The 16,005-nt window shown below is 38.2% G+C and overlaps 1 protein-coding gene across 1 annotated transcript in view; it reads right to left on the minus strand.

The window, feature by feature from the left end:
* DMRT1 (doublesex and mab-3 related transcription factor 1) overlaps positions 1-15,528 on the minus strand; it is a 76,928-nt gene extending 61,400 nt beyond the window's left edge. Inside the window, exons 1-2 of the mRNA XM_070956514.1 lie at positions 15,208-15,528; positions 8,735-8,918 (exon numbers count right to left, since the gene is read on the minus strand). Coding sequence (XP_070812615.1) covers positions 8,735-8,918; positions 15,208-15,528 — 505 coding nt within the window. The remainder of the gene's footprint in view (positions 1-8,734; positions 8,919-15,207) is intronic.
* Between the last annotated feature and the right edge of the window lie 477 nt (positions 15,529-16,005).

Genomic DNA, 16,005 nt, shown 5'->3' on the forward strand with positions numbered 1-16,005 from the left:
AGATTATCTGGATTTGTTTAATGTGCTGTGTAAATCCAGTCGATATTGTTTACAAACTTTTTTTAATACATAAAATTAGTTTAATACTTTTCATTACCTAACTAGCAAACAAGGAAACAAACAACCACTTCAGAGAGTACCAAGAATTCCACAGATCAATCCTGAGTTATAGATATTCTCTTCTATTAGTTTAATGTAGTATTAATCCTAATAATGTAATGAAGTACACAGTATAACAAATGAAACAAATGATTCTAAACTCAGTATGTTGTCTGAACCAAATTACTGATTCCTACATGTTAGTTTGAACAAAAGCTAATGGACAGAGAAAGAACATGTTCAAAGCTGAATACAATGAAAGCAACCAATTTTCCAAGCTGTGAAAACAGTGATAAAGTTATTGCCCAGAAGTCCAGCGGGTGAAGTATGCTAAAGAGAATTCCTACAAGTTGCCAGCAGTGCCCATATATATATATACTGTATATGCGTATGAGTGCAATGGGAAGTGTGGGATCTGCTCTAGATGTGCTATTCTGTGTTACATGACTGGAAGAGAAGAGACTTAATATAAAATAGTCACCAATATTCCAAGCTGTTGCCTGATTGCCTCACCTATAAGCAAATGTTTTCCACTTCACCTTGCAGCCTAATCTGGCTCACTTTTGAACTCAATCTTTCTTTTGCTTATACCAAATCAGGTCTGGTCCTTTTCAGTTTTTGGATTGATAGACAACTGGACAGAGTCCCACTGGTTAGAAAAATAAAAAAGAAATGACTTCTAGGTCCATCATGTTTGGGCTGCTGCCCAAGTCACTGGACATATTTGGAAGCAAAAGGAGCAATTAACAAGTATATTGATACAGATCCAATATATGAATACGTAAGAAAACAGACCATTCGAATGGCCAATCAACAAGAGAACCAATCGAACCAATCAGCTGCTCAGAATTTAAATATAGCTCCAAATGAACAACCAATCACACAACCAACTGACCACACTGCCACATAAGACATTTATAAGTTAAGGCGAATAGGACAAGAAAATCCTGCTGATATTACCTAGTCTAGTAACAAAACTTGCAGAAAATAAATTGAAACAAGCATGGAGAGCAAACCACCGCCAAACTGTCAAACCCGAGCTATAAGTATTTTCTATTATTTCAAAACTATAACCTCTGCCGCCATCTGTAGCTGTTCAGTTTTTGCAACCAAATTATCCGCCTCTCTGTGTAATTAACTGGTCTAGTTTTGCTTTTTTTCAACCACTGCAGGTGGTAAGAAGTCCTTTGCAGCTTTTTTGCATTCCAAGTCAGTCTTGTCTTCAGAGAAAGCTTCATGGGGCAACCCAGCTTGCATCCGTTCTATTATGAGCAACTGCTTGCAAATTGTGAGCCCAGCTGGAACAGCTGCCTAAGCACAAATATTTACTTCTCTGGAAAAATGTCATAATTTTTAAAAAGTGTCATTATGTATCTCCAGTCATCCTTTGCAATTTAAATAATTAACTAAAAATAAGATGGGAATTCTAGAAATATTGCTCCCCCAACATATCTGAAGGGCATCTAAATTGGGGAAGACTGCCATACATTTTTATATACATTTACGTACATTTTTAAGCGTACACATATTTGCAAATGCAATTGCAAACTCTTGATGGGTTCATTGCTTTTGTTTTTATTTAATGTGAACTTAAGCCCATGCACCATATCTCATGCTATTGATGTGATCAGCAATAAGCTTCTGTGCTTTAAAAAACTAAAGAACAGATGCTGATGAGTCTCTGTATGTCTGAGGCACTGTCCTTGGGAACATGCTATCGATAAATCCTTCCCCCTCCTGGGAATAAATCCTTCCCTTCTCATGGGAGTAAATAGTAAGAGAAAACTACATCATTTACTGCTTAGTGACAACTTTTCTCCCTAATGTTAATGGCTGTATGCAAGTGGGGGAGGGGAGAGGAGTGAGGGAAATTTTCCATATTATTGTGATTAGGGAGGGAAAATTGAATCCAATTTATCCCCCACACTGGTGTTTTGGAAATAACTCCACTGCATACTAAACATTATATATATATATTTAAATGCATACACAATATTATTGCTAGCCATGTCACAAATGCAACATGTTGCTAGGCTCTTCGCTATCTAATATAAATAACCTACCTGTACAGAGGTTAAGAATTGTCTCGAGAATAGTCCTAAGCAATTCTCTTAAATCCATCTGCCAATGATGCTTGAAGCATTGCCTTGTGTTCCAACGGTCTAATTGAACCTTTAGTTAAGAAAGGAAGCGTCTCCCAATTTAATTATTTCCCTTGTATTTTTTAGTTTCAAGCAATCACTCTTTGTTATGCTGCTGCAAGCATTGTAAATAATACCTCCCCTTCCTTCATATTATTACCTCTCAAATATTTATAGACTGTTATATTCACCCTCTCTCTTCCTACAAGATATACATCATTTCTGTCATCCAAGTCTTGATGTATTCAGGTTTATCCACGTCCCTGTTCATAATGAGATGCCATGCTCTAAAGCAAGGTTCCAACAAGAGAGAAGAAAGGCTGTTAGACTAACTTCCTGATTTCAGCACTTCCATATCATCATTTTCACCCTTCCCAATCTCACAAAAGTAATTCGAAGTTCAACTTCCCAGCAGAATGCAAAAACATCTTTCCATTTTAAAGCTCCATCTATTCCATGTTTTTAGTTCACGTTGTGTGCATCTGTACTGTGATTTGTAAAACCAACTTCTGCTATGAGAGAAACTCCCAAGCGGCCGAAGTACATGCCCTCTCTTGCATTTGAAGTCCTGGAGATGGTGGTATTTGGATAGCATTGGGTCAGCAACTGAAGCTCTATACAGCAGTGGTGTCAAACTGGTGGCCTGTGGGCCAGATGCATCACATGCAGGCCACGCCCACCCTGGCTCCGCAAAGGCAAAAAAACATTGCTACGTGTCATGTGATCGAGTTTGACACCCGAGCTCTACAAGAAGACAGGCTAAATAGCATCCAGGAGCTGGGAGGTGAGATAACAACAGTTATCATCAAATGGAAACTGGCTCATCCTTCTCCAAAACTTTTAACAAAACAGTTGCCTTCACTACTACTCCAGATACCATACAGCACCAACTTTTTTTATTGTTCAACTGCTGAACAGACATGATAGCATGAGATCACAGAATCCTTAATCTAGCCTGGAGAAGGACAAAGACCCCATATGGTACTGATATTCAAAGCTCATTACAGACTGTACCCTGGGAAAACTTCCTAATAATTTTAAAACATAGGCCAGCCCTCTTCAATCTTACCAGATGTGTTGTTGACTACATTTCCTGGACCTCCAGTTGCCAATATATGGGATAGAACAGGCTGATAAATGACTAACATTCACCTTGATCAACACTTCTAAGGATTTAGGAATGAGTGTTTCAATGAACTTACTGTTAATCAAGAATGGAATGGCATGGCTAAATTCAGCATCGATGCTGCATTTCTGTAACCAATACGGCCAAGAGACAAACAAATAAATACTGTATGCTAGATTTTTAATTTGTCAGAGAAAAGTCAATGTAGGAAATAATTAACAGTTATTAACTCTAGCCTCTTTCAAGCTATTTAAAGTTTTAACAAAATGAAAACCATCCAGCTGAATCTGAATTCAGAAATGATCATTTGGTAAGTGGCTAGCAATCATAAAATACTGAATACTCTACTCACCTTGCAAAACTGAGTAGTTGCACAGCATTCCAGCTGAACACTTCAAATCATGCAGCCTCCATGTACAATGGATTTCAATATACCAGTTTGAATATTTAACAGGGTATTCATAAATTTAGGACAGGTTTGCTTTTCCCCTCCTGTTCCAATTAGCCATTCATTGGGTTGGATTGAAGAAGCAAAGTGAAGATTACAATATATCCTTTTCATACCCAATTCTGTTAGTATGAAGATCTAGGAAGCTCTTCATGGATACACTATAGGAGAATATATGGATTAACTGGAGATTAAAACAATTCCAGCAATCCCCAAATCTATACCAATGAGACAAGATAACATGGAAAATATTCCAGTCCTAATTTTTTTCCATGTTAAATTTTTCATTTGTGGAACTGTATGGTTTCAAGTAATCCTTATAATTTACTTAACCATAAACTATAGATTGCAATCATTTAAATAAATGTTCATTAATAATATTTCCAGTATCATTTATTTTGTAAATAAATATCAAACATTTGTACACAGGTTTTGCACATATATGCTAATTTGCACCACCAATTTACCTACTGACCATCTTCATTCTAGTAGCTTTTATCTCATAGATTTTTTTTGATGACTGAAACAATAAGCTACATGTAGGAAAATGAAAAGGGAAGAAATGTGGTATTTTGTTTTTTAACACCAGTATCTTTCAGATAGATTAAAATGAAACTTCCAAAATTCTTAGTCAAACCATCCAAATATTTGGAGTCGGCCAAATCTAAAAAATGGCTTTGCATGTAAAAATGGCTTTTGCACCTATTTGTAGAACTGTATTCATATAATAACAGACTGTTACCACCAAATGTGATTAATGTATTCAAAAGAAAAATTAGCAATACAACTACTTTTTTCTCCTCAAATCTAATAAAAGTTTAAGTATTAAATTCTGGTCTTGCTAGATAGTTCAATCTCTTAAAGAGAGATTATGAAAGCACATTTCTAAAATCCTATGAGCATTTTGTGCTAGTATTTTATAAACATCTTAAAAATTATATTGTGATCACCTCTAATAGTCTAAGTTTGACTAACAAAATAGTCATACCCCTATGTCCATGATAGCGAACCAATGGCACATGTGACAGAAGTGACACGCAGTGCCCTCTCTGGTGGCATGCAAGCCGCCACCCCCACTGTGCCTGAGCGTGCGTTTCCCGCTGGCCAACTGGTCTTCGTGTCTCTGCCACGCATGTGCGGGGTCCAGGGGGCATGCAGGGGGCTGTGAACGCATGTGCAGGGTGAGTGCATGCAGGGGTGTGTGCGCACATACACGGGGTGGGGCACATGCATGGGGGCCGTGTGCACATTGCATTTTGGGGGTGCATTTTGGGGGTATTAAAGGCAGCTATGTTCCCATTTTGTACAACAGGAGGAGGAAATAACCCTTTTCTGGCCAGATTCCACCAATACATGGATGAGAAGGCAAAGGCTTGATAGAGTAGGCCTTAAATATGAGGAAGGCTTGGATTTTACTTATTTCATGGAATTTTGGAGATTGTTGAAAAACTATATCAAGCCTTTTTAAAGGAAGGCTTTTTGACCCCAGCTGAAACTAGGGTTTTTTAATATGATGGATGGGTTCCAAAAGAATTGGATTGGGAGGCACAGATGGTCTGTTTTTGAGCTAAAATCAGGAATAAGCACCACTATATCTAAGAAATAATCATATGCATGAACCCCTTTACAAGCGGATGCCTTCTTACCAAATCATCATACCATAATCTGCTCAATCAAGGTACAAGTGGTGGTAGAAGAGATGGGTCAACAGTCTTCATGCATGTCGGTCTTGCTCTTAAAAAGTCAGACAATATAATTCTTCCCCCTTTTAAATTAGATGTGAGAATTTGTTTTTATTTTCTCTCAAGAGCAATGTGCTGCATTCTTCTTTCTTTCTTTTTGGCAACCAGGACACACATTGAATTCTTCAAGAGATAAAAAGTTATCTTTTGCAGAGGAATCGTACTGTATGTGCTTTATGTATGCCCATGCCATGTGGACCAAGTCACATTTCAAACACACATACAAACACAAGAGTCAGTGTCACACTTAAATTAAGATATGGTTCTGAATGGCCCAAGCCCAGGAGAAGGAGGAGGATTATGTTCTCTGTCCTAATGAAAAAAATACGTAAGTAACATAGGCACAATGAAAATACAAATCCTTCTTTTGCTTTTCTCACACAAGCACCAAGTTTCTAAAGGTTTAGCTATCAAAATACCTTCATTATTTCATTTTCTCATGTAACCCATCCAGTTTCCTCTACTTTATCATAGCTGAAGGTGATGTATTTAGGCTACAATCTTAAGCCTAGATCCTTTTCAGTAAGAAGTGCGGAATTTTCAGGCTCAAAACATCTGCTTCATGCTTCTTTTACATTCTTTATCTCCATTAGCATAACCAGTTTTAAAAATAAACACCCTGAAATACAATGACAAGATTTAAGAATGAAAATAATGGTAAGCCCTCTCCCTTTTTTTCCCCTTTTGTTCTGTCTTCTTACTTTTTCCCCCTCAGGAAGCATGGTGTGTCACCAGAGGCTTGAAAAATTGACTCTGGCCTCTCAATGTGCCATAATATTTCTGGCCTGCCAATAAAATGGATACAGCAAAAAAAAAAAGACTTTTCTGGTACCTTGTATGATTTGTGTGGCTCCTTCACACCCTATCCCTCTCTCTGTAAACCATGTACAGTGTGATGAAGTTTGAAAGAAAAACTGCTATACCTCTAAGGAAGTGGGAGGGAGAGAAAACCTTCACAAGAAAGGAATGAACCCACTGCTTTCTGGAGTTGTCAAATGAAAAATCTGGTGTCATGGACTTGTGGACAATAATGGCGGCTGCTCAAACTGTCTCAACTGGGGAGAAGAATGAAACACAAATTATGAAACTGCCATCGACTTCTGTGACTTATTAAAGCTGTGCCTGGACATTTATTTCTTTTGCTGGTATCCAATTCTGCTCAAACTCAGAGGAACTTAAGTGTATAAATAAGAAATTATATATAACATTCTGCTGACTGTTCTTAACAGAACTTACTGGCTATATAATTTAGAATGCAGGAAGTTCTGCATAATCCATAGATTGAGAGGGAATGCAATTTTTCAAATAACCAAACTAAACTACAGACTGCAGTTAAAATTGCTTTTTTAAAGCCAATTGAGATCTGAGGGTTTTTCAGTGGTCACTGAACTATGATTTGCAGCATCCTTCATTGTGGTTCACATGGGTTTCTGGGTTTCAGCAAAAATGGAAGGCTTTAGGAGTCAACTCATTAACGTATCTCTGCCTCTTACTGCAACCACAACTTTCTTTAGGTTCGTGCAACCTCAACTCCCTCCCCCCCAAATAATGCCTCAATGAATACCAGAATTATGCCACACTTTATAAAGTCTAAAACATGGTTTAAAAAAAACTTGAGAGTTCTGAGAAAGACTAACAGTGAAAAAAAGTACGTGTAAATGCTGTCAATTTTTTATCACTTGCACTTTGCCTTTTTATTGTTATGTATGTATGTATGTATGTATGTATGTATGTACGTATGTAATTATGAAATTTATTTGCCATCCATCTTGTAATCAAAGATTCTAGGCAGCTTACAACAAAAAACATTAAAGTATTAAAAGTAATAAAACTCAACAGTCATAGAAATACAATGGATAATTGTATGAGCCTTGGTGGCGCAGCAGACTAAAGTGCTGTTAAATAGCACCAGCTGCCTGCAATTACTGCAAGTGAGATTTGAACTCAAGGTTGACTCAGCCTTCCATCTTTTCAAGGTAGGTAAAATGAGGACCCGGTTTGTGGGGGCAATAAGCTGACTTTGTATAAAAAAGAACACCGCTTGGGGGGGGGGCTGAAAGCCCTACTAAGCAGGTATATACAAAAGTATGAAGGCTATTGCTTATCGCATTGTAAGCCGCCCTGAGTTTCCAGAGAAGGGCGGCATATAAATCGAACCAATAAATAAATAATATCATTAACAAATAAAATCATTAATACCAGATGGGAAAGGAAAGACATACCAGGAGTGGGAGGGGGGAAGTGGGATTAAGTTTTAATTAGTCAACCAGCTCCAGTAAGAAGATCTCCCACTGGGTCCCCAAGCCATCTGGCAAAGCCAGATCTTAAGGTTTTTAGGAAACATCAGAAGGGTGGGAACCAATCTCACTTTGGGGGTAAGATATTCCAGAGGCAGGAGCCATGGCAGAGAAGGCACTTCTCCTGATCCCACCAGCCAAAATTCTTTGGCTGATGGGATCTGCAATATGCCTCCTCTGCCGGCATGGGTGGAGTGGGCCAGTCCCATTGAGGTGATATGGTTCCTCAAGTAGACTAGACCCATGTCATGCATTGCTTTAAAAGGTGATAACAAACACCTTGAATTGCACCTGGAAGCAAATGGGCAACCAATGCAGCTCACGAAGCAGTGATTGTAACCTGGGCCCTTTTGATCAGGGATCCCACAAATATTTTTTTTAACTAATAGATCTTCTGGCTGAAAAGTTCAAAACCCCTAGTCGAAAGCTTTTCTTCTGAATCACTGTCAAACCGAATAGAGTCTGAAAAAAAAAAAATTGAATTTATGGACAAATAATTTAATCGGATTAAGGCAGGCTCTTCAACTTTAACCAAAATGATACCTTTGAAAGGTATCTTTACGCTGTAAAGATGTAACATAAAACAGGATTATTGTACCAAAGGTACTTTTTTCAAGAGGCAACTGGACTTCTGGTTTTTCTTTGAAGACATTTTGCTTCTCATCCAAGAAGCTTCCTGAAAAAGCACCTTTGGGACAACCATGACCTGGATGACTGAGGATCTCCATAGGATTATTGTATGTGCTTTTATGCATTTATTCAGTAAATCCCCGATTTACTGAAATCAAATTAGATCTGTTAAGCATCCAAGAAACTCATGACAATATTTTTTTTTTCAGATGTAAGACTTTGATGGGAGGTGCCTTTATCCAGGACATTACCTGTGGATGAGGTAGACACTACAGTTGCTGTGGTTGTTGACTGGGGTGGGCTGGTGCTTTCCAACAGGCAGGAACTGTTAGCATTGTTTTCTTTCTTCACATACATTTCTGTGGCGCTAGGCAATGGGATGGGGTGGCTAATCCCCAGCTCTTCCTCTTGGGCTTGTTGTCTTCTCAATGCAACCTGGAAAAGGGAAAGTTACACTGTATTTGCACAGTTATCTGAAAAACAACAGTAGCAAAATTGGGTGGAACACTGCAGTTTTCTTTATCTTAACACACATGAAGGTTTATGGATGCAAATAAAGACATAATTTTAAAGCTAAAAAATTAAAGAAAAGATAAAGAGAAAAAAGTTAAAGAAACCTAAAAGGTAACCATCTACCAATAAGATTTCTAATGGGGCAGCTATCTAAACTTAGTTAAGTGTTATTTTTTAACCCTTTGCTTTAGTGAGTTTGGAAACCCCCTGAAATACAAACTGAGATCCTTGTAATATGAAGGATCAATTTCAACTGTAATTAAATGAACCCTTTTTACTGAAAATCAACGATGGAGATTCTTTGGGGATTCTTTTTATTCATGTCTTATAACAAAGGATGTAGTCAACTGGAGTGAGTAGGATTAACAGCATCTATCTTTCATAAACAACATAATTTTTCACATAATAATTTCATATGCATACCACATGAGTCTTTTGGGCACCTCAGGATGTAAGCCTTATTAAAGCAAAATAATACAAAGTACTTGATACAGAATTTCTGCAGCAAATGTGAGGTTTTCAAAGCACTATTCTGCTCTGGAAAAGGATTAAAATCACATTCCAAGTTCAGAGCACTCATTTTTACAGAAATCTCACTGAAGCCAGTCCAGGCAGATCTTTCCTGAACATTTCCTGAACATATAAATTATCTTATGCTGTTGCAATGTAAGCAAAGTGAAACAAGACTATATATTCTGGGCCACTTAATTGCACATATGTAAAATATATACAGTATGTCTCTCATTCAGAGTTACCATTAAGAAATGGCATTTTTCCCTAGCACAGATCCTTTAACAGTTACATAATATTGAGCAAGACTGTGAAAAATGTTTCAAATCTGAACTGTTCTGAACTCAAAACATGCCTGTCTTAAATACAAAACAGATTATTTCAATTATTTGGAAAGTGTTCTTAGCAGAAACAAAATTGTTCAGAGCACAAAATGACTTTCAAAATGACTAGGAGGGGCTGTTTCACACTTGACATGTTCTAAACACACCAAATTTTGAGAACTAACTAGAAGAAAAAATACTGTATGGCTGATTTTGAGACTGGTACAAAATGAGAAAGTAGGTTAACTGATAACAAAGAAGCAGAATGCAGAAACAGAGGCAGATGTAACACCATGGCTACAGGAAGCAAAAACAGACATACGAATATCATTAAACCAAAACACATTTTAACATTTAATGCACCAGGAAGGAAAACATTAATAATCAAGTCAACTGATATTCAGTGGAAATGTAGAACTTTTGCATCTTTTTAACAAATTAAGTTTGGATCTGCTGAAGAGGTAAGTTTTTTTTATCTAAGAAAGCAATTTTTTCAAGTCAAGACACTTCAGATATGATGTGCTAGTGACTATAAGTCCAATAGTGTTGTGGCTGGGGATGATGGGTGTTGAAGTTCAAGGCATCAGAGTCTGCAAGATTTGATCCTCACACTATCATACACCTAAGCAGTTACAACTTTATTGCAACCAACAGCTACAAAATTTTAGGTAACTGTTTTCAAATTAAACATTTCTTAAACATAAATATTCCATGGCAACTATGGTAGTGCTAGTGCTGGGCTGCAAAAATTATTTTTCTCTTTGCCACCATCTAGTTGTCATTCAAATTTTTGCAGTCCAGACCTGGTAACCTTACTACTATTCCAGTTTTCAGACCCAGTGCTGCAGTTTGCAACATATCTAGCATCAGGCCAGTAAGATACAAGCTGTTTGCTTCCACACTGATATCACACAATTCTAACCAGCATGTATTTGCAAAGGTTGCAAGGTCCTGGGGTCATGTGATTGCCATTTGCAACCTTCCCAGGTAACTTCCAACAAGCAAAATTAATGGAGAAGCCAGATATACTTAAACTGTGTAGTTTGCTTAATGATCAGTGATTAACGACCATGGGAAAAAGTTTGTAAAATTGGGCATGACTTACTTAACAGCCGCATTGCTTAATGACAGAAGTTCTGGTCCCTACTGTAATCATAAATTGAGGACTATCTGTATGCCTTGGATTGCACAGGCTAAAATTCAATCCCATCTTCAAATACCAAATCTGATCATTCTTTGCCCAGACAGCTTTGTAGCAATATGGAAGAGATTTGCTACTGTCTTATTATTTCCCCCCCCCCCAAGTTTAGCCTATAGCCTTCCAATTTCTGCTGAGCTCCCTTCCAAGTTATTAACCAGATCCATTTCAATTTAACCTGAAAGCGAAGTGACATACATACAGAACCATTCATTTAATAATGTCTCCCTATCTGTTATCTTCATGCATGTAACACTAAAATTCCCCAAAAGGCTTGTTTAAAATGACTGATGAAAGCTGTTGTCCATAACATTAAGACAGCATCACTTTGAGAAAGCCAAATTAGACAGCAATACTTTAGTTTTTACACTAAACTCTCATATTTAAGTAATGATACTAAATCTGAAATATAAATTGTCTGAATAATGAAAGCTATATTGCTTTACTACTATTATTAATTGTTTTAGCAGTTTAGTAATGTTTTCTAACATATGGTATTTAAATGGACAAAGTCTAGGCATTTCCACTTTCTTTTTAAGAGATGACTAGAAACCTGGTAAGGTGCTGATATTCTACTTTTCTTCTGTGCAGTTAGCATGAAATTCAAAGAGCTGCTAAAGAAGGATAGAGACTTCTTGTCCTCTGGGTAGATTGCAGTATCTGTCTGCATAGAGGTAGTCTTCGACTTACAACCATTCATTTAGTGACTGTTCGAAGTTATGACCACACTGAAAAAAGTGACTTATGACCAGTTTTCACACTTACAACGGTTGCAGCATCCCCATGATTAGAATTTGGGCATTTGATAGCTGGCATGTATTTCTGACAGTTGGATTGCCTCAGGGTCACATCATATATTCACCATTTGCAACCATCCCACCCAACCTATGACAAGAAAAATCAATGAGGGAAACTAGATTCACTTAACAACTGTGGCAAAAAAGATCGTAAACGCAAACGCACTTAACTGTCTTGCTTAGAAATGAAAATTTGGGGGTCTGTTGTTGTCGAGGTCTACTGTATTTAAATGAACATGCTTATCAAACAATAGAAGCTGGCAATAGCTAAAATATGAGATTATAATTCAGACATATATTATAAAACCCTACTCACAGGGGCTTTTTTTTTTGTTTTTTTTTTCCAAATTATTTCTAACAGAACCAGAATGTATTTAGCAATCACTTCCTTTTTAGTGATGTAAACTGAACTGTCGAAGGACTTTCTAAAGCCCCGTCCCATTTGTAGTTTACAGCAACATCAGCATGTCTCTATTACCCAAATTTCTTCCCTGATCATCTGGTAGCCTCAGGCCATGATTTAAACAGCTGTATGCCATTATGTCCATGTATCTGTTAGCCAAAACCCAAGAATGACATGATTCATCTACACCGAGTTCTTTATTGTTTTCATACCTGTATAGATAAAATCTTGCCAGACTGAGGACTCTATTATTTGTATCTACAATATATTATGTAACTATTAGAGAGGGGCTGCCTTCACCCTCTTTCTCTCACATGTAATATCCAGACTGAGTTGGCTCTTACCCCTCTGGATTGCACTCCATTCTTCCTGGGGATCCTCCTTATTACATTCCATCACAATACCAAAATGAGTTTTACCACTGTTGCATCATAGTATGAAGGGAGATTAAATCTGCAAATTCTGGCACCCATTCTTCATGGTACGGAGGTCAGGTGATCAGCTGCAGTGTATTTGGGGGTTCACTGTTTGTGTTCCTGCATGACCTCTTCACTCTGGTCACTGGTCTGCCTCTATGAGTGCCACTTCTTATCTGTCACTATGAAGCTGGCAGTGACCCTCTTAAAGTATTGAAAACATCTTATAAAAACTATGAACGAAATCAAAAATCTTAAATTTTATAATGATTCTTAGAAGAACTGCAAATTATCACTATTGAATGGTAGCTCATTCAAGCTCATAGCTAAAATCATTTCCTAATGGCAATGCATATTTTATTTGTTACTTGCAAACGTTCTTAAGGAGATCACCATTACTTTTTTTACCTATTAAGTCTTTACAAATGAACAAAACTCCTTAAGAAATAGAGGGTCTTTTTATTACATCTTTACCTTCACTCTATTCTCCCTCTCTTTACAAGCAATTCCCATTTAGAAGATCCTCTTCCTAACCTTGCTGGAGTGACTCCTTGGGCCTTTGATTGCTTTTCTGTTATATTTGTAGAGATAACGGTAATTTTATTCATTTATTAGATTTTTATCTCATCTTTATTATTTTGTAAGTAATCCAACATTCCTAATACTCATTCCTCTTATTTTATCCAAAACAACAATCCTGTGAGGTGAATTGGGCTGAGAGACTATGACTGGCCCAAAGTCACAATTGCACAACTGTATGTAATGGTATCGAAGTATATGCTTAGATAACTAGATATTATTCCAAGCCTTATAATGTTGAGACACCAATCAAAGGCTGAAGCAAGTGGTAAAGCAAAAAACATGGACAGCACTTTAGTCATAACAGTCATAACAGACACTATGCAACAAGCTAAGGGCTGATGATGCAATATTAGCTAATATTAAGTATTTGTAGTGACATAAAGAAAGGTGAATAGATGCTGAACCATTGTTGGAACAAGCCTTTCCATCAGTAGGATCAATGTTATATTAATAATAAAAAATGCAGTTGTTTCCTTTGGAGTATTTGAAATGACTACTCTCTGCAGAATAAAGTATCTTTCTGAAAGACAAAGTTTGTTCATATTCACTTAAAGCAATCAACTATGGGAGCAACTTTAATGATAAAAGCAAAGCAGCACAAACCAGCATATTAATTACTGAGATTGTAGTACAGGAAATTTTGCCCTAGATAGTTGTGGTCTTATAAATCCCATATCAATTGGACATAATTCTAAATAAGTGCAAAACTAATATTTAACAATTGCCCTTGTGCAACAATCTATTGTAAGACAAGTAGTAATGTTATCTTGAAAGTGTAAATGTATGTTGCTTCTGTGCCAATTTCTTTTTTAAAAATTAACACCCGGCTAAGCCAAATAATTGGGCACTGGTGGAATGGCATTCTACTTTTGACTTGCCAAACTGGCATTCTTGAGATGTTTTGGACTACAATTCCCACCACATCTGGAGATTGCTAGACTGGGGGAGGCTAATTGAGAAAAAACTGTGGAAAGATTATGATAACACTCTTTCCAAAGTATTCAGAAATGGCCTATAGGTTTTTTTTTTAAGTTTACAATTATTTGTAAAACTTTAAAAATGTTGATATTTGAAAATTTCAGTATAATTTTTCTAATTCCTCATGATTCAAGTTAAACATTCTGAATGAAAAAAAAATAAAAATACATTAATGTACAATTTTCTAACAGGAAGAATTTTTTTAATACAATGATTTTGCAATTCAAAATGCTCAATACATTATTTTGCAAACCTTGTAAATGAAAACAAAGACATAAACATGATGCTTGTGTACTAATATTAAAATTTGATGTCATAAAGTTTTCATTGATTAAAAACTAAACTAATGGTAAGAGTCTTTCACTGACCTAGTTAGGATCTAGGACCTAGAACCTACCACTCTTCCATTACCTTATTAAGTATTATTTTCACTATCAAAATCACTCTCATACTTACAAATACTTTCAAATGCAACGATACAATTTGCACTATCCATTGCAGGATTCCTTTCCATCGCATCTGATTTCTGTTTTTCCTTTTAGATACCGTACTCTACATATAACAAGCATTATTACTTGCAAAACAATCCTAGAGTATTAGGAAGCCCGACGCTATCTGAAACTAATGCTAAGAAAGGAGGAAAAATGTGAAAACAGAGAATAACGTTGAATTCCATAGTGGGTATTATTTGGACAGTAAAAAGGTTATGCATACTTTTGCTGAAAGCCAGAACAGTATCTTAGGCGGTGCGGGATATACTTTTCTCCCCCCAAATTTATCCTCAACTCCGGCAACGAAGTTAAGGGTTCCTGCAGAAAAAGCATCCGGGAGTTTTTTTTACACAGCAGGTCAAACCTACCCATTTCTCCGGAGCACAGTTTTAGGGGATGAACTTTACTTTCCAACCAGCATCACCGAGCGGCAGTAAGGCCTCCCTGTGCTTTTTCTGCCCCAGAGCCGGTTCCCCGCCATTTCTTTCCTTGCTAAACCCTCCGGCTGCTCACCTGGGCGGCCATCACCCGTTGCCTCTCGGCGATCAAGCTGCATTTTTTACACTGGCAATCTCTCCACATGCAGAACCGCTTGTGGCCCTTCAGGGGCGAGGAGTAGCCGTGGTTCCTACAGCGGGCGCACTTGGGGAGCCGCGGGGACTTTTTCCCCGCGGCGGTGACGGCCCCAGCAGGGCCCTGGGTTAAACCCCCCGAGTTGCCGCCACCTCCGGCGGCCGCTAGCCCGGCAGCCTTCCCATAAGGGCCCGTTTTGGTCCCCTGGGCGTGATGCTCCGACGAAGCCGACGGCTTGCTGAAGGAGGTCTCGTTGGGCATGGCGCCTTTCCGAGCCGTTAAGTGCAAAGAATTGCTCGGCTTTGCAAGGAAGGGCTCGCTTTTTAATCGGAGCCTGAAAAGGACGGGCGAAGGTCCCCCCGGAGGAAGCAGCTCGCCTTGGCCTGCAAAAGCAGTTGCTTTTTGCTTGGGTGCGGGTGCAGCTTCTGGAAGAGCCGGCTGGCAGGTGGCAGCAAAAGCCGTGCAAAGTTAGCAGCCCACCTCGTCACTTTGCAAAGACGGGCGGGTCAAATGGGGAACTCGCTGAACTTTTTGCTATTTGTTCGAAGGTATATTTCCAGAGCCCGGACCCGCTCCCGGGCGCTCTTGGCTCCACCCCCAAGGCCCTCCAGCGGCCTTATGCAAGCCTGACCCCCACCCCACCCCACCCCTGGCTAGGCCCAGTCTATAAGGTTCCTTGCAGAGAGATGCCTGCGATGCAACGGCCTTTGGCACGAAGCTTCTCCTTCGGGTTACAGC

The sequence above is a fragment of the Pituophis catenifer genome, unplaced genomic scaffold (genome assembly GCF_029215685.1).
Source record: "Pituophis catenifer annectens isolate HBS135680 unplaced genomic scaffold, rPitCat1.0.hap2 SCAF_46, whole genome shotgun sequence".
Lineage (NCBI taxonomy): Eukaryota > Metazoa > Chordata > Lepidosauria > Squamata > Colubridae > Pituophis > Pituophis catenifer.